At 31.4% G+C, this 20771-nt stretch overlaps 3 protein-coding genes and 1 pseudogene across 13 annotated transcripts; all 4 read left to right on the top strand.

Annotated features, from left to right (window-relative positions):
* On the top strand, positions 1-1841 carry LOC145949270 (sugar carrier protein C pseudogene; annotated as a pseudogene).
* Positions 1842-3878: 2037 nt separating this feature from the next.
* On the top strand, positions 3879-6414 carry LOC109807303 (elongation factor 1-alpha). Its single transcript, XM_020369826.3, has 3 exons — positions 3879-4033; positions 4611-5101; positions 5211-6414. The coding sequence occupies exons 2-3, from the start codon at positions 4640-4642 to the stop codon at positions 6090-6092; spliced, it is 1344 nt and encodes a 447-aa protein (XP_020225415.1). The 5' UTR covers positions 3879-4033; positions 4611-4639; the 3' UTR covers positions 6093-6414.
* Positions 6415-10723: 4309 nt separating this feature from the next.
* Positions 10724-13624, top strand: LOC109807297 (elongation factor 1-alpha). Its single transcript, XM_020369818.3, has 3 exons — positions 10724-10880; positions 11531-12023; positions 12450-13624. The coding sequence occupies exons 2-3, from the start codon at positions 11562-11564 to the stop codon at positions 13335-13337; spliced, it is 1350 nt and encodes a 449-aa protein (XP_020225407.1). The 5' UTR covers positions 10724-10880; positions 11531-11561; the 3' UTR covers positions 13338-13624.
* Positions 13625-14340: 716 nt separating this feature from the next.
* LOC109805700 (pentatricopeptide repeat-containing protein At4g39620, chloroplastic) lies at positions 14341-18638 on the top strand. Of its 11 annotated transcripts, none has more exons than XM_083060000.1 (5): positions 14341-14829; positions 15534-16826; positions 17596-17660; positions 17757-17943; positions 18329-18638. In XM_083060000.1, exons 1-2 carry the CDS (start codon positions 14539-14541, stop codon positions 16797-16799), a joined length of 1557 nt encoding a protein of 518 aa, XP_082916126.1. In that variant the 5' UTR covers positions 14341-14538; the 3' UTR covers positions 16800-16826; positions 17596-17660; positions 17757-17943; positions 18329-18638. The 11 variants fall into 11 exon arrangements, with proteins under 11 accessions (XP_082916126.1, XP_020223491.2, XP_082916125.1 ...); XM_020367902.3 differs by having other exon boundaries at positions 17747-17943; XM_083059999.1 differs by having other exon boundaries at positions 17592-17660.
* The last annotated feature ends 2133 nt before the right edge of the window (positions 18639-20771 follow it).

Genomic DNA, 20771 nt, shown 5'->3' with positions numbered 1-20771 from the left:
AAAATATATATAAGATAATTATTCAATCATTTTGTATCTTGTTTAGCAAATAGTACTAAAGATATAATTAATGAAAACAAGATATAAAAGAAATATAAAAGATAAAATTTTATAGATAGAGATATGATAATTAAGACAGAAAGTCGGCATGGGTGTTTTCATCAATGGCTTCGCCCAACACGTGTGGATGTTGATCATGGATTGGATCTTGCTTGGCTTTGGTATCGAATTTGCCAATTAGTTTGTACCACTCTACCTCTCTGAAATGGCTCCATACAAGTACAGAGGAGTACTCAACATTGGCTTCCATTTATCAATCATTGTTGGCATACTTGTGGCCAGTGTGTTGAACTACTTCTTCGCCAAAATCAAAGGTGGTTAGGGATGGAGGTTCAGTTTGGGTGGTGCTATGGTCTCTGCCCTCATAATCATAGTTGGATCACTAGTCCTTCCCAACACCCCCAATTCCATGATCGAAAGGGGTGATCGTGAAAAGGCCAAGGCTCAGCTCCAGGGAGTTCGTGGCATGGATGATGTTGATGAAGAGTTCAATGACCTTGTGGCAGCTATAGTGAAGCTTCAAGCATAGTGGAGCACCCTTGGAAAAACTTGTTGCAGAGAAAATACAGACCCCACCTTACAATGGCTGTGTTGATTCCAATATTCTTCCAGCAACTCACTGGAATTAACGTGATCATGTTTTATGCGCCCATGCTGTTTAGTTCCATTGGGTTTAAGGATGATGCTGCTCTAATGTCAGTTGTCATCACCGGTGTTGTGAATGTTGTTGCAACATGTGTCTCGATTTATGGAGTTGATAAATGGGGTAGGAGAGCCCTTTTCCTTGAAGGTGGAGTTTAGATGCTCATATGCCAAGCTATAGTTGCAATTGCTATTGGAGCCAAGTTTGGAATGGATGGAAACCCTGGTGATTTGCCAAAGTGGTATGCTATTGTTGTGGTTCTCTTCATTTGCATTTGCATGGTCTTGGGGTCCCCTTGGTTGGTTGGTGCCTAGTGAGATCTTTCCATTAGAGATTTGTTCGACTGCTCAAAGTATCACCGTTGCGGTCAACATGCTCTCCACTTTATTGGTTGCGCAAGTATTCTTGCAAATGCTTTGCCACATAAAGTTTGCCTTATTCATCTTCTTTGCCTTTTTTGTGTTGTTCATGTCATTCTTCTTTTACTTCTTTTTGCCTGAAACCAAGGGTATTCCAATTGAAGAAATGCCTAAGGTGTGGAAGGCACACCCATTCTGGGTTAGATTTGTTCAACATCATGATTATGATAACAGAGTTCAGATGGGAAAGGGACCTATAGTCAAGTGTAGTTAGAATGACTTGTTGATATTAATCTCTCGGTAATTAGAATGATTACTAGAACATTAATAATGGAATATACAAGTACAAAAAAAAAAAAAAAAACTCCATATCTCCAATATATTGAATTTGAGTAATTATTTTTAAATGAAATATTTAAAACATTAACATCAGTGTACTTAAAAAAAAGTTATTTAATCCTAAATATAATTTAAAATTTTTATTTTACTATATCAAATTAATATACATAAAGATAATGTAACGTAATTTAATTAAATATTTTACTTTCACAATATTAACATTAATTTTTTATATCTTAAATTTGTTTATAAAGTTATATATAGTTTATCACTAAAATAAATCAAGAAAAAAATGTTTTATATCTCTGTTATATATTAAAAAAATAATAAAAATTAAATAATAATATGTGGCTTTCAGTTAAAAGAAAATATATTTTAGTGATTTGAGAAAGTTATAAGATCGAGTAATATAAAGTTAAAAAAATGTATTCACCAAAATTTCATATCTTCATTATTTTATATATATATATATATATATATATATATAATTTTATTTTTATGAAATACACTGGTACCTTAACTCATCATTGATAATATGTGAAACAATACAATGTGGAATCTACCTTTAATTTCTAGACCTACAAACATTCAAAGTTAGAAAATAATAAGTTTTTTTTTTACACATATAACAACAGTAGAAAAAAAATTATACTTATTAAAGGAGAGAGTGCACATGAATAAGTTGTTGATTCAAGTTGTATTGGATTCGATTCTTTTAAGTAAGATATTAGATTCGAGTCTTGTATATCAAAAAAATGTGATTGGAAAGAAAGATCTCACTAAAAGTAGTAAGCATAATTTTTTAATAGAGATTAGTTGTGAATATTTCGTATCAATAACATAATTTATAAATAAAAAAAAATGAGTATGTGTGCAAGTGACAAATAGGGATAAAAATAAAAATATTTAAAAATAATACAAATTAATTAGTTAAAAGGTAAATGTGTCTTAAGAAATGTAGAAATCAAAAAATGATATTTCCTTTATTCATTGTTATAGTCTATAAGAAAAAAATTATAAAGTATAAATAATGTTCCTTTATAATATGTATAGATTTATAAATGTATAAAATACATGTATAGAGATATTTATAAATATATCGTTATAGAAACATGTGATGCTATTATCTTTTAAGATAAATAGCACCTTTAATTCCCATTTAATTTTCAATTTACAAATTTTGTCATCTTATTTTTTTTTAAAAATTATTTAATTTCTAAACTTTACATCTTTAAAAAAGATATCATAAATTTTATTTTTATTTTAATTAATTGTTAATTTTTTTAAATAAACATTATGAATTTCATTTTTCATTTGATCTTAAACTTAATTAATTTTACAGATAAATACTTGAATTGAATATGAACTTTTGTCAATTTTTATTTTTAGTCTTTGTTTTTTTCTATTTTTTTTTGTCGATTATAAGTTAACTTTTAGATTGTATCATCAAAATTTTTGTTTATAAAAAAAATTTCAAAGACTAAAATCAAATAAAAATTATTTTTGGGCTAAAAAATTGATAAAAGTTTAAATTAAATACATATTTAATCTTAAACACTTTAGTTTTAATTTCACATTAATTATTTTTTAAAATTTATCTCTTTATTAATTCGTCATTTTATATCAAATTCAAAGAAAAACAACAAACAATTGATATTTAACATAAAATTTAATTATAATTTGATTAAAAAATAATTTTTAAAACTAATTAAAATATAATTAAAGTTAAATGTGCCTGTTTACAAAAACATAAAAATTTAAAATTTAATTATAATTAAATTTATATATATATATATATCAATCTTATATATAAAATACAAACAACTATTTTGTGTGAGAGAGTTTTTAAACTTTTTTTACGAGAAGAATTTTAATGATTTTTTTAATTTTATATCTATTTTTTTTATTTATCATAATTATTTATGAATTAAATTTTAATATTTTTAAATAAATTATTAATAAATATTTTTTTATAATATAAATTATTTATCATAAATAAAAAATATAATTTATATACTTAAAATATTTATACACTCAAATTTTTATTATAACTTATATATGTAAACACGATATTTATTTATATACATAATTTATTTTAAATCTTAATTATATATAATAAATATTTAACTTGTGTATTAAATAAAATTTTAAAAAATATCAATTTATTTATAAATAAGATAAAGTTTAAATGTGTCCATTTAAAAAAATAGTAAAATTTAAAAAATAATTATAACTAAATTAAAGTTTATATATTTATTTATGAATTAAAAACTAGTTTAAATAAAATTAAAACTTAAGATATGATAAAGTACTTTTTCCAAATTTAAATTACACAGGTAGCATCGCCTTTAGATTATAGCTGAACCCTAATTCCTATCTTTGTATGTTGTGCCGCCAGAGGAGATAACGCAACAAGCAATACGCGTGAGAATGGGGTTTCAATTGGAGCCACGTAAGCATTGAGTAAGGATAAAATCGGAAATATATGGCAGTATAGGAAGGGTAGTTTCGTCAACACAAATAAACGAGTTGCAGTATATAAACCCTCTAACCCCACATAGTCAAGCACTTTTCTCAGCTACACTGCTTCTCTTCTCGCGGCTAGGGTTTTAGCGCAGCTTCTTTCTCAAAGGTTCTTCCTTTTGTCCAATTTTTATTGGTTATTGTTGATTCTTGTTCTTATTGTTTATTATTGATTCTTAGACTTGGTAATACGGTGTAGTTTATCTCTTTTGCTATGGTGGATTATTAGTTTTCTGTTTGTTTTTGTTCGTTTAATTTGATCTTGGTTCGATAAAATTGCCTGTTAAATAGAATTTGAAAATTCAGATGATGTGAAATTCGTGGAAATTTGAATCGGAAGTCTCTGTTTGTAATTGGTGGCTGTAGATCTGTGTATGGATCTGTTTTTCACCGAGTACACGGGTCTTACGTTGTTTTATTGACAAACATACATGCATCTGAATATTGTGATACTTGTTTTTTCTCGAATCATATACCTCGTATTTTTTTTAAGTTTATACTGTTTTTGCTCTATCTGCTTTAACATGTGGCGTCTGCTTTGTTTGATCTACGTTGTATAAGCTGGGTGATGTTGTTGGTGTATGGTCAATGGTTTTTCTTATATTTGAGTGTTGAAGACTCAAGTTTTTTTTTGGGGGCGGTGACGTTTTGTTCTTATATGTTTGATTTTTGTGTTTGAATGGCAGATCTTTCTAGCTTTCAAGTTTGAGGCATAATGGGTAAGGAAAAGGTTCACATTAACATTGTGGTCATTGGCCATGTCGACTCTGGGAAGTCAACCACCACCGGTCACCTCATCTACAAGCTTGGAGGTATTGACAAGCGTGTTATTGAGAGATTTGAGAAGGAAGCTGCTGAGATGAACAAGAGGTCCTTCAAGTACGCGTGGGTGCTTGACAAGCTCAAGGCTGAGCGTGAAAGAGGAATCACCATTGATATTGCCCTGTGGAAATTTGAGACCACCAAGTACTACTGCACGGTCATTGATGCCCCTGGACACAGGGATTTCATTAAGAACATGATTACTGGTACATCCCAAGCTGATTGTGCTGTTCTTATTATTGATTCCACCACTGGTGGTTTTGAGGCCGGTATTTCCAAGGATGGACAGACTCGTGAGCACGCTCTTCTTGCTTTCACTCTTGGTGTGAAGCAGATGATTTGCTGCTGTAACAAGGTAAATAAAATGTTAAGCCATTACCTCGCTTCACTTAAAATTTACATTTACATATTTGATTATTTTCAGTTAATATATCAAAGTACTCATTTTTGTCTCTCTTTAACAGATGGATGCTACCACACCTAAGTATTCTAAGGCAAGGTATGATGAAATTGTTAAGGAAGTTTCCTCCTACTTGAAGAAGGTCGGATACAACCCTGACAAGATTCCTTTTGTTCCCATCTCTGGTTTTGAGGGAGATAACATGATTGAGAGGTCTACAAACCTTGACTGGTACAAGGGACCAACCCTTCTGGAGGCCCTTGATCAGATCAACGAGCCCAAGAGGCCATCAGACAAGCCCCTCCGCTTACCCCTTCAGGATGTCTACAAGATTGGAGGAATTGGAACTGTGCCTGTTGGACGAGTTGAAACTGGTACTTTGAAACCTGGAATGGTGGTTACTTTTGGACCAACCGGGCTGACAACTGAAGTTAAGTCTGTGGAGATGCACCATGAAGCACTCACTGAGGCCCTTCCCGGTGACAATGTGGGGTTCAATGTTAAGAATGTTGCTGTCAAGGATCTCAAGCGTGGTTTTGTTGCCTCAAACTCAAAAGATGACCCTGCCAAGGAGGCAGCTAACTTTACCTCCCAAGTTATCATCATGAATCACCCTGGTCAGATTGGAAATGGCTATGCCCCTGTTCTTGATTGCCACACCTCCCACATTGCTGTCAAGTTTGCCGAACTTGTGACCAAGATTGACAGGCGTTCTGGTAAAGAGCTTGAGAAGGAGCCCAAGTTCCTGAAGAATGGAGATGCTGGTTATGTGAAGATGATTCCCACCAAGCCTATGGTGGTTGAAACCTTCTCTGAGTATCCTCCACTTGGTCGTTTTGCTGTGAGAGACATGCGTCAGACTGTGGCTGTGGGAGTCATCAAGAACGTGGAGAAGAAGGACCCAACTGGAGCTAAGGTCACCAAGGCTGCACAGAAGAAGAAGTGAATCGTGCAGGATGGTTTATCAAGGAAAAACTTATATGTCTACAATAAATGGTTTCTTGTTCGTAGTAATACATTTTTTCGTGTAGGGAACTTGTTTATCGGTTTTTGTGTCAGGTTTGCTCCGTCATCTCGGAACTTTTGTTCCCAGAACTGGGTTCTTGATCGACGGTGGCAACGCCATTTATTTTTGTTTTTATGCTTTATCTATTTTATAATGTGTTTTCTGTGAGAACTGTTACATTTTTGTAAGCTGCAGTGAGTTTTATGATTGTTCCTATGCTGCAGGTATTGTTTTTGAATGTTAAATCTATATTGTGCTCTTATCTCTTATTTTAAATATTTACTGAGTAGTTCATGTGTCTATTAATTCCGGATATTTCGGATGCGGCTTTGAATATTTATTGGGTAGTTCATGTGTATGGTCCTTGGTCGAAAAGCTTAAGACGGGCTTAAAATCCTGAAAATTTATTGTTTTGTGTATGATTCTTTTGACAAGTTTTAATGTAGTACGAGAAAATTACTAAATTTTTGCGGGTGTTACTCTGGAAGTGGTTCGTAACCATAATTTATAACAATAATAAGCGTTAGATATAATATTTTTGGACTTTTATATTTGGTTTTTATTCATTATAAGATTTATTGTTATCTTTTACTTGGGTCTTATTTGAAATGTGTGATGAATTTTTTTTTTTGTCGACTGATTATTACATAAAGTTATTATTATAACCATAGAAAGAGTTTTAAAAAGTTAATGTTTTAATTTTAAGCTAATATTTTTTGTCGACTGATGAAATTGTTTTTTCTCTCACTTAATTGTACCAGATTTTGTAGGGTTTTTTTAATCTGGATAAATAATAATTATAAATTAAATGAAAATCATTGGAAAAAAATCACTTCCCGCAAATAATTTTCATACCACAAACAGGTTTAAACCCGCAAGTATTTTATGTCTTTTCGGGTCTAAAATTTTAAATGCTAAATTCATATCAATATTTTGAGTCTAAAACTTTTAAGTTCTTGATTATTTCTACAAAGAGCATGTAAATTCTTTACTTTTGGCATTATAAAAAATGACATGAATGATGGCCCATTTGTTACATATGTTTATGATGGAATATGATAGAATATTCACTCCTAAATCAGAAGCCTGTAAACGGTATTTCATATGGTGCTATGCTTCAAAATTAGAAAAAATACCCACAAAATTGCTTTGTGCTAATTCATATGCTACCGCTATGATGACTCGCGCGAGGAGAGGATGAATGGTGTCCTTTTTTAATTTTTATAAGTGAATGGAGTTTAGCCATAAGCAAAAATATCTTGTAAGATCATTATCATCAAACAGATATGTCTGTTTGTAACAAGTTTATAATCAAATGAATATATCTATTACAATGTAGATCCGAGATGATAGAAGGTGGTTTTCAGATATTTGTTGATTCAGGTAAGTTGTGTGATAATTGTTATAAGGGTTTAATTGTCCTTGTCTAATCAGCCTTCGTAAATGACCTTAGTGCTTGAGTGGTACATACTTGAAAGTTAAAATTCATTCTAGATACAAATTATGGCACTAATATAATGTAGTCCTACAATGAAATTTCAAATCTAGTCTTGATGCAGTTGAATTTGATTGGAGAAAAAGTTATTTATCAATATTAGGCTAATTTAATTTAAATAAACACATTTATTACCAAATTTAAGGATACACTATTCGAGTGGTGTTATTAATTATTAATTATTTTGTTTGTTTTTCCTTTTTTAATATTTTATAAAATATTTATTTGTATTTATATTTAAAATTTTCAAAATAACTATTAAGTATTATTTTAGTCTCTTCGAATGTTATTCATCAACTTTTCTCCGCATGCAATCTTGAATTTAGAGATGTAAATGTTAATCTATATTAGATTGTGTCAAGTTCAATAGTCATAACGCAACTGTAAGTTTTGTTCATGTAAAAACTCTCTTCGGTCACTCTTCAATTAAACTATGTGTTACATTAAATGCGACGAACTTTTGTTTCTGTTTTCTTCTCTGTAATAATAAGTGGAAGTGCGAAGAAACGAGATGAAAAACTAAACATTATTGTTTATGTTGTAAACTATAATCGATTATATAATGCTTTTTAATTCACTCTGTTATTCCTCTCCCCTAACAAAACACATACGGACAAAATCGATTAGCAGCGACCATTTTCTAGAATAATTGAAAGAAAAAAAAATGAATCCTTCCCCATTTCACTAATCCAATAATAAAATTAATTTGGGTAAAAAAATAATGAAAATAATAATTAGAATAATAATAATAATTTTTTAACATCTATGTTCCAATAATAAAAAAAATATAAGTAAATAGTGAATAAGAAAATGACATCCCAGCCTCATTGCTTGATCGATTGAAATCACTGAAAGTTAAAAGAAATTCTTTGAAAGAAAGTATAAGAAAGTGAACATAGTAGAGCACTTGCTTTAAACCTCATGGCTATAGTTGATACAATAAGTATATATATATATATATATATATATATATATATATATATATATATATATATAAGACAGACAAAAAATAGTTAATGTTATGGTAGATTCACACCCAAGTTATTCTACCTTGATAAAAATATTAGACTTTCTAATTTAAGTGTGAAATTCAAGAAATCATGTTATTATGGATTAATATTCAAATTGGTTGTTAATATAGTTAAATTGAAAATATTACATTGTTGTTGGCTCGATAAAGTCAAACCACTTGGACTACTCACATGTGTTATAAGAGATCTGTTAGTAGAAATACGTGATGACACATATAGTTGATTTGTTGTGCATATGTGATTGAGTTGTGTGATTCATATGTCCTAATGTATTATTGTTCAAGTTGAAGAATAACTTATTTGTATGATTGTTGACATTTTATTCTATGTTATTCACTTGTTATGTTGAATCGTGATGAATTGCCTAATAGTGTTGAAAGTTGAACATGTAATAAAATTGAAAGGTTGTGAATAAGTAGTTTATTCTTGTCATTTGGATTTTTTTTATTACTACCTTACCCTTGTACATTTTTATATTTTTGGACTACGATGATTATGACACACATGCATCACGGTTTAATGTAAGACTTTACTTGCATCTCAACAATCCTCTCCTCAAACTTGGATCTACTTGCCATTGTTGAGTACTAGAGTTTACCACACACATGCACATGCCTCTATATTGGTAAGATAATGTTCGCTTTGGGTCTAGCCCTCACGGTTTTACTTTTGGATACCACCTAAAAGGCTCATCTCCCAATGGAGCCAATCATGTGTATATAAACTTATGTCTATTCTCTTGTTTAAATGATGTTAGACTTTGCTTGCATCCCAATAAATTGACAACCTATGTTTATACATTATAATTATAATTTTTAAATTTATATATATATATATATATATATATATATATGTATGTATGTATGTATATGTATAGTTGATGATGCAACTTTTTGTTCACGTATGTGTGTATCATTATTTGTATATCCAATAATTACTTATATAATAACCTTAGGTAGTGATATGTCTGTCTTGTATTATTAAGTGTAAGAATAAAAATGAGTAATTACAAAAAATATAGAAAAAATCTCTTATAAAGAAAATAAATCATCAAGTATCTTTAATGTAATGTAATTACAAGTTAAAAATTCATTGTTAACATTTAAAAAACAATTATCAAATTTTCAAAAATCTTTTCAATTTTTGAACCCGTGCTTAACATGGGTCATATTACTTTTGAACCCCCCATTGACCCGAGTTTTTTTCTTCTTCCATGTTATACTTGAATATTCTCTCATAAATTTTCATGATTAGGAAATTTATTTTGGAATGAAACTAACGGTTCAAAATTTATATCAATGTTAAAACTTTTCATATCCAAAATAAATTCTTCAAAAGTTAAGAATAATTATACATGAAATTGCTCAACGAAACTCACATTTCACCAATATACATTGATATTTAATTATCAATTTTAAAATATTACGTGAATTATGTCCGTAAATAATGAAACTCAAATAATATTTCATTCATTTAAAAAATATTATTAATCAAATTTCTCAATTAGAATATATTTAATCTCATTTATACATCTACAATCTGATACATTAGTTACTAAATATATCTCCATTCTTTTTGTTTATATATTTACATAAATACCCTTTTATGTGAAAAGAAGGGAAAAAAAAAAGGACTCATGAAGAAGTAGTCAAAAAATTTTCACAGTAAATAATATTATTGAAGTTTTGGTTTTAAATAATCTTTTCACCTATAAAGAAAGCTAACATCAAATGAGGAAGACTGGTCCATTCGCCTTCACTACTAAAATTTTAATGAAAGAATTAAAGTTTAGAAGAATTTCTTTCCCCTATTTTTCACCAACGAAGGCACAATTGACATCTGTGGAGATGAGGCCCGGCGCGTTATGCAGATCAGCATATACTCTTTTTTTCTTTGACGTTGACTTGTTATTTACTTTTCTCAAAGTGTTTATAAATAAGCTTATTAAACAAAAAAAAAAAAAAAAAAAGAAGTCTGGAATGTTTTAAATTATGTAAAGTTGTTTTATCGTCATGACTTGGTACGCAAGGCTACTAGATATTGTTTATGGTCTTCATGACTTGTTAAGAAAGCCTACATATATTATTAATATATGATTTTTCCACACCACTTGTATTATTATATAAACCCTCTCTGTTAACCATTTTTCTCTGCTCTCTTCTCGCTGCTACCAAGGGTTTTACCTCACTTTCTTTCTTCAAGGTTATTTCTCCCTATGATCCATACTTAATTCCTCTTTTTTTATTTATTTATTTGATTTGATTTTGGTTTGGATTTATGTTCCTGTTAAATTAAATTAATGAATACAGATCGTGTGAGCATGGTTTAAGTTTGAATCAGGGGTGTCATATATATATTTTTTTCCCACGTATAGGCATCTGAATATCGTCATGTTATTATTACTTTTTTTTTTCTCAATCGTAGACCCTCGTATTATCTTGAAGGTTATACTGTCTTTACTTCATCTGCTTTGTTTAATCTAGGTTTACTATTTTTTTCCTTGAAATTTAACTTTTAGCTCTTATAATTAAAAATATTTTATTTTACTTCTATAGTTTAATAAATGTTACCTTCTATTAACAATAAACAACATGAACTGAAAAGAAACAGGATAGTATGTATAATATAGACTATAATAAAAAAGTTTTTAACTAAAATTTATTAAATTTTAGGACTGAAAAGTACCTTTAATCTATCTTGCCTATTTAAACAGTGATTTTGATTTATCTTCTGGGTGATGTTGATGGTATTTATTTGGTTCATCTGATTTTTGCTATTTTCGAGTGTTGAGGTTTATGTTTTGTTGATTTTGTTCTGTTGTTAGATGATTGATTTTTGTGTTTATATGACAGGACTTTATTGGTTTAAGTTGTTGGAGGCCTAATGGGTAAGGAGAAGGTTCACATTAACATTGTTGTCATTGGGCATGTTGACTCTGGCAAGTCAACTACCACCGGCCACCTCATCTACAAGCTTGGAGGTATCGACAAGCGTGTTATTGAGAGATTTGAAAAAGAAGCTGCTGAGATGAACAAGAGGTCTTTCAAGTATGCTTGGGTGCTGGACAAGCTCAAGGCTGAGCGTGAAAGAGGGATAACCATTGATATTGCTCTGTGGAAGTTTGAGACCACTAAGTACTACTGCACAGTCATTGATGCTCCTGGACACAGGGATTTCATCAAGAACATGATTACTGGGACATCCCAGGCTGATTGTGCTGTTCTTATTATTGATTCCACCACGGGTGGTTTTGAAGCTGGTATTTCCAAAGATGGACAGACTCGTGAACATGCTCTCCTTGCTTTCACTCTTGGTGTGAGGCAAATGATTTGCTGCTGTAACAAGGTATATGATTTTTTTAGGCCCCTGCATTTTGAAAGACACTTTTAGATGGTTATTCGCAATTGTTTTTTCAATTAATTTTTGGATAAAACTTAGTACAATATCATAAATACTGTTGATTCTGTTTTCCAATCAAAATTAGATTTTTATGCAGGTAATATTCATAGTACTATAGATATTGTTGATATGGTTCTCATATCAAATTTGGAGTTTTATGTTAGTAATATGCATAGTATTATAGATATTATTGATATTGTTTTTCAATCGAAATTGAAGTTTTATGTTGGTAATATGCATTGACATTTAATCAAATCTATTATTACGAAAAGTGAAACTTCAATTCTAATTAGAAAATAGCAGCATTTATGGTATTGCATATAAGTTTTATTCTTAATTTATTCAAGTTTTCATTTGGTATCTCGTGAACAGATGGATGCCACTACACCAAGGTACTCCAAGGCAAGATACGATGAAATTGTGAAGGAGGTTTCTTCCTACATGAAGAAGGTTGGATATAACCCTGACAAGATCCCTTTTGTTCCCATCTCTGGTTTTGAGGGAGATAACATGATTGAGAGGTCCACAAACCTTGACTGGTACAAGGGTCCAACCCTTCTGGAGGCCCTTGATCAGATCAACGAGCCCAAGAGACCATCAGACAAGCCCCTCAGATTACCCCTTCAGGATGTCTACAAGATTGGAGGAATAGGAACTGTGCCTGTTGGACGAGTTGAAACTGGTATCATGAAACCTGGAATGGTGGTTACTTTTGCACCAACTGGACTCACAACTGAAGTTAAGTCTGTGGAGATGCACCATGAAGCACTCACCGAGGCCCTTCCTGGTGATAATGTGGGGTTCAATGTTAAGAATGTTGCTGTTAAGGATCTCAAGCGTGGTTTCGTTGCCTCAAACTCTAAGGATGACCCTGCCAAGGAGGCAGCTAACTTTACCTCCCAAGTTATCATCATGAATCACCCTGGACAGATTGGAAATGGCTATGCACCTGTTCTTGATTGCCACACCTCCCACATTGCTGTCAAGTTTGCCGAACTTGTGACCAAGATTGATAGGCGTTCCGGTAAAGAGCTTGAGAAGGAGCCCAAGTTCCTGAAGAATGGAGATGCTGGTTTTGTGAAGATGATTCCCTCCAAGCCCATGGTGGTTGAAACCTTCTCTGAGTATCCTCCACTTGGTCGTTTTGCTGTGAGAGACATGCGTCAGACTGTGGCCGTGGGAGTCATCAAAAGCGTGGAGAAGAAGGACCCAACTGGAGCTAAGGTCACCAAGGCTGCACAGAAGAAGAGTGGCAAATGACTCGTGCAGCATGGTTTATCAAGAGAAGTCTATCATTACTACTACAATAAATGGCTTCTTGTTCCTAGTACTACTATTTTTATGTTAAGGAACTTGTTTGTCGGATTTTGTGTCTGGTCTGCGCCCTCATCTCGCGACTTTTGTTCCCAGAACTGGGTTCTTGATCGACGGTGGCAATGCTATTTCTTTTTCCATTTTTATGCTTTGTTTTTATTGTAATGTGTTTCTGTGAAAACTGTTACATTATTGTAATATAATATGCTGCAGATTTGGTTTTTGAGTGTTAATGTTAAGTTGTCAACTCTGTTTTGTGTTCTTATTTTAAATTTTTGGTGATTCATTCTTGTGGCAGTACGAGATATTTTGCAGCTAGGATGTAGCAAGCATTTCGAAACTGATTAGTTTACCATGATTGGTTCTGGGGCAAAGCTCAAAACATGCATCAAAATCCTGAAAATCAGAAAGATACATGAATCAGGATTTGAGAATGTGTTCATTGCATCCCTTAGTAAAAGAAACATTCTCACATACACAATTGATATGAATGTCGATGCTTTCAATTCATAAGAATCATCAATAATGATTCAAATAATTTTGAAAAAATTAGTATTACCAACAATTGTGATATATTTTCTCCACCATGTCTTCTTCAAACACTTGTTATCAATCACCTAATGTATTTAAAAAACTATTTCCAACCATTATTGGAAGACCTGACGATAATAATAATTATAGAGCTGTTAAAGTAAGCTAACCCGGCCATTATGGATTTAAGTCGGATTGAGTTGAAAAAAATTAAAAATTTTAGTACAAGTTAATTTTAAACTCGGTTTACTAACAATGTAGCTCACCCGAATTGAATCCGTGATGAATCGGGCTGTCTCACCAGCTGTCTCACCAATCCGTAATAAAAATAAATAAATAGTTATTGGGCCGGTGTGTATGTGTAGATGCAGCCCAATGGATTTCAAATTTCAAGTTTTCAATTTCAGAAATCAGAATAATTAATTTCAATGCCTCCGCACCATAACGCATAGCTGCCACGGCACCCTCTTACTCTCACACCCTCTCACACGGTCACACCGCACTCACTGCACCATAGCTGCCACCGCGCACGCCGTGAGCCACTGCGCGCACCGCGAGCCACCGCGCGCACCGTGAGCCACCGCGCGCCCTTCACTGTGTTTCAGTTCCTGTTCCCATGTCTAGTCTCTCTTCTTGCTCTTCTCCTTTGTTTCCAAGTTACAGTCCTAGTAGCCACCCACGCGCGGGCTCACTGAGCCGAGTTTCATGCGGCCCGAGCCCCAAAAGGAAGAAAACCAGCCACAATTCAGAAGCCCAAGAACTGGTTCGTTTTCTCACGCGCAAGATAAGCGACAAAGAGCCTCTGGTGAAGACGCTGAACAAGTACGTGAAGCTGGTTCGAACCGAGCATTGTTTTTTGCTCTTTGAAGAACTAGGCAAAGAAGACAAGTGGCTGCAATGTCTTGAGGTCCCTTCCCCTTCTCTATTACGAAATGTTATCAATATCTTATCTTTATGAAATTGATGTCTGGCTTAAGAATTTTACATTTTTACTATTATTATTAATATTATCAATTTGACTTTTTTTTTTCCCTTATAGAAGTGCTTATTTGTCCATACAGACTTATAACATGTAGTATGCATTAGTTAAAATAATTGAGGCTTATTTGGATAAATTTTTCCATATTTTCATAAGCACTTCCTGAGAAAAAAAATAGGAAGGAAATGAAATAATGCACATAACTTCTGTAATTTAGTTTATACATAAGCTAATTTTAGCGTATTGAGAGCATCATTAATGTAGGTATTTTATGGGTTGCTTGAAAATAAGCAGAGGGGAAAAATTCAGTAAATCATATCTAAAAAAAGATTTAGTAAGGATTGCTTAAAATTTTGCCGTTGGAGTTAAAATGTAATAGGTTGCTCATGGATTGGTTAAATGTGATGTGGCAATGTGAAACCCAATAAAGTAAAATAAGATGCATGATTATGCAACTTGCATATTGCATTGTGGATGCTTGGTAAATTTATTTCATTTTGTCCGTCTTTTTTGTTCTTCTACGAGTGTTTCTAGAGAAGTTTATGCAAACATGTCCTAAATTAGGGAACGAGAATGATAATGTCAATGATTGACTCTGCCTCATTTAGGTGTGAATTTTGTTTGGCGTTCAGGTTTTCAGATGGATGCAAAAACAACGATGGTATATTGCTGATAATGGGATTTACTCAAAGCTGATATCAGTTATGGGAAAGAAAGGGCAAACCAGAATGGCTATGTGGCTTTTCTCTGAGATGCGTAATACTGGTTGTCGTCCTGATACGTCTGTGTACAATGCACTCATCACAGCACACCTTCATTCACGGGACAAAACAAAGGCTTTGGCCAAAGCCATTGGCTACTTTCAGAAGATGAAAGGAATGGAGCGGTGCAATCCCAACATTGTTACATACAACATTCTTCTGAGAGCCTTTGCTCAGGCGAGGAATGTGGAGCAGGTCAATTCTTTGTTTAAGGATCTTGATGAGAGCATTGTTTCACCAGATATTTACACTTTCAATGGGGTGATGGATGCGTATGGGAAAAATGGGATGATTCGGGAAATGGAAGCAGTGCTTGCACGAATGAAAAGCAATCAGTGTAAGCCTGATTTGATTACCTTTAACTTGCTGATTGATTCCTATGGGAAGAAGCAGGAGTTTGGTAAGATGGAGCAGGTGTTTAAGAGTTTGTTGCGCTCCAAGGAAAGACCCTCGCTCCCTACATTTAATTCAATGATTTTGAACTATGGGAAGGCGCGGCTTAAGGATAAAGCAGAAAATATTTTCAAGAAGATGACTGACATGGGTTACTCGCCGAGCTTTGTTACCCATGAGAGTCTCATCTATATGTATGGCTTCTGTGATTGTGTCTCCGGGGCTGTACAATTGTTTGATGAGCTGGTTGAGTCAAAAGTTCATATTAAAGTTTCAACTCTTAATGCTATGCTTGATGTTTACTGCATAAATGGTTTACCACAGGAAGCAGATTCACTGTTTGAGAGAGCGAAACATATAAAAATATATCCAGATTCATCAACATATAAACTTCTTTATAAGGCTTACACTAAAGCCAACCAGAAGGAGCTTCTTGATAAATTGCTGAAGCATATGGATAAAGATGGTATCATCCCTAATAAGAGATTCTTCTTGGATGCTTTGGGTGCTGTTGCATCTATACCAGCAAATTCAAAATCTGCTGATGCTGCAACTAATTCAAACACATCAAATTCAGAATCTGCTAATGCTCCAACTAATTTGAACCAAGTAAATTCAGAATCTGCTGATGGTTCGACTAATTCAAAAACAGCTTTAGAATCTGCTGATGCAGCCAATGCAAACAACCCCCAAGATTTTGCAAAGTTGGCAACTCACGTCAAGAATTTTTTGACTCATCTATGACTTGCATACAGGCAGCTCAGTTCACTTGTGAGATATTGTACTATATCTCTTTGCCATCACTTTCCTATCATTCTATTTTACATCTTATTGATTCTTCTGAGGAACAAAATTTACTTTGGTCATCATATCACATCTCTTGACTTTTTCTAATTTTTATAATGATTACATTTACTTGAAATTAAATAATTCACTTGACTGACCTTCAAAGTTCAAATTCAGTCTTTTTAGTTGGGTTTTAGATGATAAGCTCTGAAAATTTATCCTTTATTATTAATTTAAGCAAGTACCTTTAATAAATTAGGAAGTCACAACAACGAAACCTGGGGCAACTTTAGGCATTTTAAATCTGATGCTGAAAATATCCGCAGGAGTTAGGACAAAAGAAACAAGAATGATAGATGATGTGTGCTTAGTGTTCTTAGCTGTGTATAAAATCAATGTTAATGATTTGTTTTAATCCTTATCTTGTAAAGAAATTTTGGTTTCCTTAAGTTATGTCTGTTCTCCTAAACATGTTTTTTTTAATTGTTTGTTCATTTCAAGTTTGCCACTAAACCCATTTTAATGAAGTTTAATCAACAGACATAGAGAAATAGAAGATGCTATTGCCTAGGCTTCACATGTTTATGTTAAATACTCAACTAGTTTATCTGAAATTTCAACTGCTTTATTTTACTGGTAATGGTGCAGTACAACACTAAGATGACAATGACTGCCAAAATTATGCTTCTTTGTTAATGCATTTTAAATTTATAATTGCCTGGAAATTTCTTTTCTATCCCTTACATTAAGGAAGAATTTGTTGCGGATGCGTAATCCACTGAATTTCTGGTTCAGTGACGCGTTGGAAAGTACCAAGAGGTATTCATATTTGATTGTCATATACTGAATTTCTGGTTCAGTGACATGTAGGAAAGTACCGAGAGTTATTCATATTTGATTGTCAGCAACTTGCAGGGACAAAGCTTTTTAGTTTATATGTTCAGAGTCTCGCGTTGAAGAGCATAAGAATCTTGACGTAGTACTCTAGTCATTGAAAGAAAAAGTGAAAAGAATGCGTTGAATAGCATAAGAATCTTGACGTAGTACTCTAGTCATTGAAAGAAAAAGTGAAAAGAATGGAACGCAAGCTCGTGTCACTCAGGTGAGAAAGAACATTCTCCTATATAATAAACTAGTCTTTTGAATTGGTTTTTCTTCTTGTACATAAGTTCTAATACTGTATAGAAGCCTTAGCATACTAAAACTTTTGTGAAATAATTTTATACTATTTTTATATTATTATTTAAATGGTTGGCCATGACCATATAAATATCACACCCCCATATATCCATCGAATAATGCAACAACTCAATTGAAAAACAATAGAATTATGCATTATTTGTTTATAATTATAAAATCATTTTTCCTTTGATCATAGGTAACTTGAATATTATTTTGGCGATTTTGTTAGCATATTTTTTCGTTGGCTTCTTGAATAAAATTTGTCTGGCTTCGCCTTTCGTGACTGGGTTCATTCTTGTTCATAGATGTAGAGGCTTGCCCTTTTCTTCATGGCCCTATGGACTATGAAGAATGCACAGCTGCCAAAGGTAATTAGTTGCTAACAGCCAATCCAGAAAAGAACAGGCTGGCTACTAGAAAGCAATGAGTAGTTGTGTACACGATGCTCATTCTGATGTAATTTGAAATCCAGATTCAAGACTAAAAGATCGACTTGTCATGTATTCACAGTACTGAAAACAACTGTTACATCATAACTACATACTTACTCCACGACTTCAGTTGTTTATTTGTGTAGTGTTATATTATAAATTAATTGTTTTATTATACTCCCCATATTCAGCTCTCATTCTCCAATTCTTGCCAAAACAGAAATGTAGACAGAAGCTTCACGATGTCTGTCTTTTAATAATGAGAAAATTATATATTTTAAAAGAAAATAAAGTATGATAATAGATATCTTTATTATAAAGGATGAATATTTAGATAAAAATAAATAAATTAGTGTTATTTTCATTATCTTTACTTACGATTTTACTAGCATTATCAATTAGACTCAAATTTCCTTTACATTAAAATATACAAATTAATAATAACAATGGCACAAAAATAGTAATTAAAACAAATGACTTAAGATTAAAAAAAATATCTTACAATTTCATATTAAACAAATGATGTATATATGAGTTTTATTTATAATATTCAAAAATTTGGATCAGTGGGTTGGTTCAAGAATCGAGAGTAATGTAAAAATTGAGAGAACTAAAACTACTCATTAAAATAGGTAAAGAATTAGAGAAAGACAAGATAGTGTATGTGAAAACTAAAAAAGAAAATGAAGGAGGTGTGTGAAAAGAAAAGGTAATAAATTGAAAGATAGAGATGTAAAATTAAAAAATACAAAAACAATGAATATTTTAGGATTCTCCTGATGAAAAAAATAAAGTGTCAACCATCATTTTATTGCATGAACTGATGGAAGGGTATACTACTGTGATATTAATTTTTCAAATTAAGGCAAAATATAATTCGTTAATCATATTATTCTAAAACTTAACAAATAAAATGTGATTTAAATAATAATATTAATACATGTGTAGAGATCAAATTAAATGATAATAACTTGCTAAATTTGAGCGCTTGTAAGATGAAATAACTAAAATATTTATTTTAAGAATTTATTTGAAATTGTTTTAGTTTCATAAACTATCGTGACATTCAAATAAATTTTTAAAGACTAAAATAATGTTTTGTTCAAAAATAATTAATTACCCTTCTCCATCTTAAGATAAGGTTTTGACATTTTATAGTATTAGGGTGAAATACAAAATAATTATATAAGGGATAGATTCATGCATATATATACTTTAAGCGAATGTTTAGTAGAAGAATTTTTTTTAATTATAATTATAATTTTATATTGGGAATATTTATTTCCTATGATTGATATGGTATCTATTTAAAAAACAAGATTTGCAAGAGATATGATTTTTCAAAACCATTTTATCCCAAATTTTCACAAAGGATTAGTTTGTTTAAGTTTTTTTTTTTTTTAAATCTAAGCAAGTGTTTAAAAAAAATAAGTATTTATGAAGCTAATTAAAGTTGCTTATTAAAAAAGTAGAAAATTGCTTGCTTGTTCACAAAAAAGTTTAGAAAAGCACATAAAAAAATATTTCACATAAAAAACATTTTTATAAGAAAAAAATTAAAACAAATATACCCAAAATCATTCTCATTGAAGGTTGAGAATCTTACTTTCTTGACTTAGAAGAAATTTTTTATTATATATAAAAATATACAATATCTTCTTTCTAAAAATAGAAAATATATTATTAGAATTTTTTGTATTTTTTTATTTCAAAATATCTCTCTCTTATTCTTTCTCTTTCTCTCTCTCATTCCTTCTATGGGGCTATCCCTTCCCCTCCCTTTACTCCCCCCCTCTCTCCATCTCTCTCACTCTCTTTCTTTCTCTCTTTTTTTACGTGTCATTTATTTTTTTATCTTGTCAAGCTTAATAATATTATTAGAGTTTGTTTTATTTTTACATTTTAATGATATTTGATAACACTTTATTTTTTAAAATGAAATAATATAATTTTATCCTTCTTATAAAATAACATCTTTTTTGTTAATTTATTTTATTGAATTTTTTATTTAAATAATTTTAATTATAAGTTATCAAATTTTCAAAATAATTTAAATTTTATTAAATAAAAATATTATTATATAATTTATATATTATTAATTTTTTTATAAATTTAAATAAAATATTTATAATAATATTTGAGTAAAAAAAAATATACAATGAAATTATCATTTAGTTGATTGTAAAACACTCGACTGTGTATACTTTCTTTTTAGAAAGAAAAAAAAAGTTATAGATACATTCTCTGTTTTTTTTCCCAAATTATTCTGTTTTTGGAAAATAATACGCTCCCTGTTACCCATTTTACTCTGGACTTG

The sequence above is a fragment of the Cajanus cajan genome, chromosome 7 (assembly GCF_000230855.2).
Source record: "Cajanus cajan strain Asha chromosome 7, NIPB_CcT2T_4, whole genome shotgun sequence".
Classification (NCBI taxonomy): Eukaryota; Viridiplantae; Streptophyta; class Magnoliopsida; order Fabales; family Fabaceae; genus Cajanus; species Cajanus cajan.
Note: the sequence above shows the minus strand (reverse complement) of the source record. Positions and strands in the feature narration are given on the sequence as shown.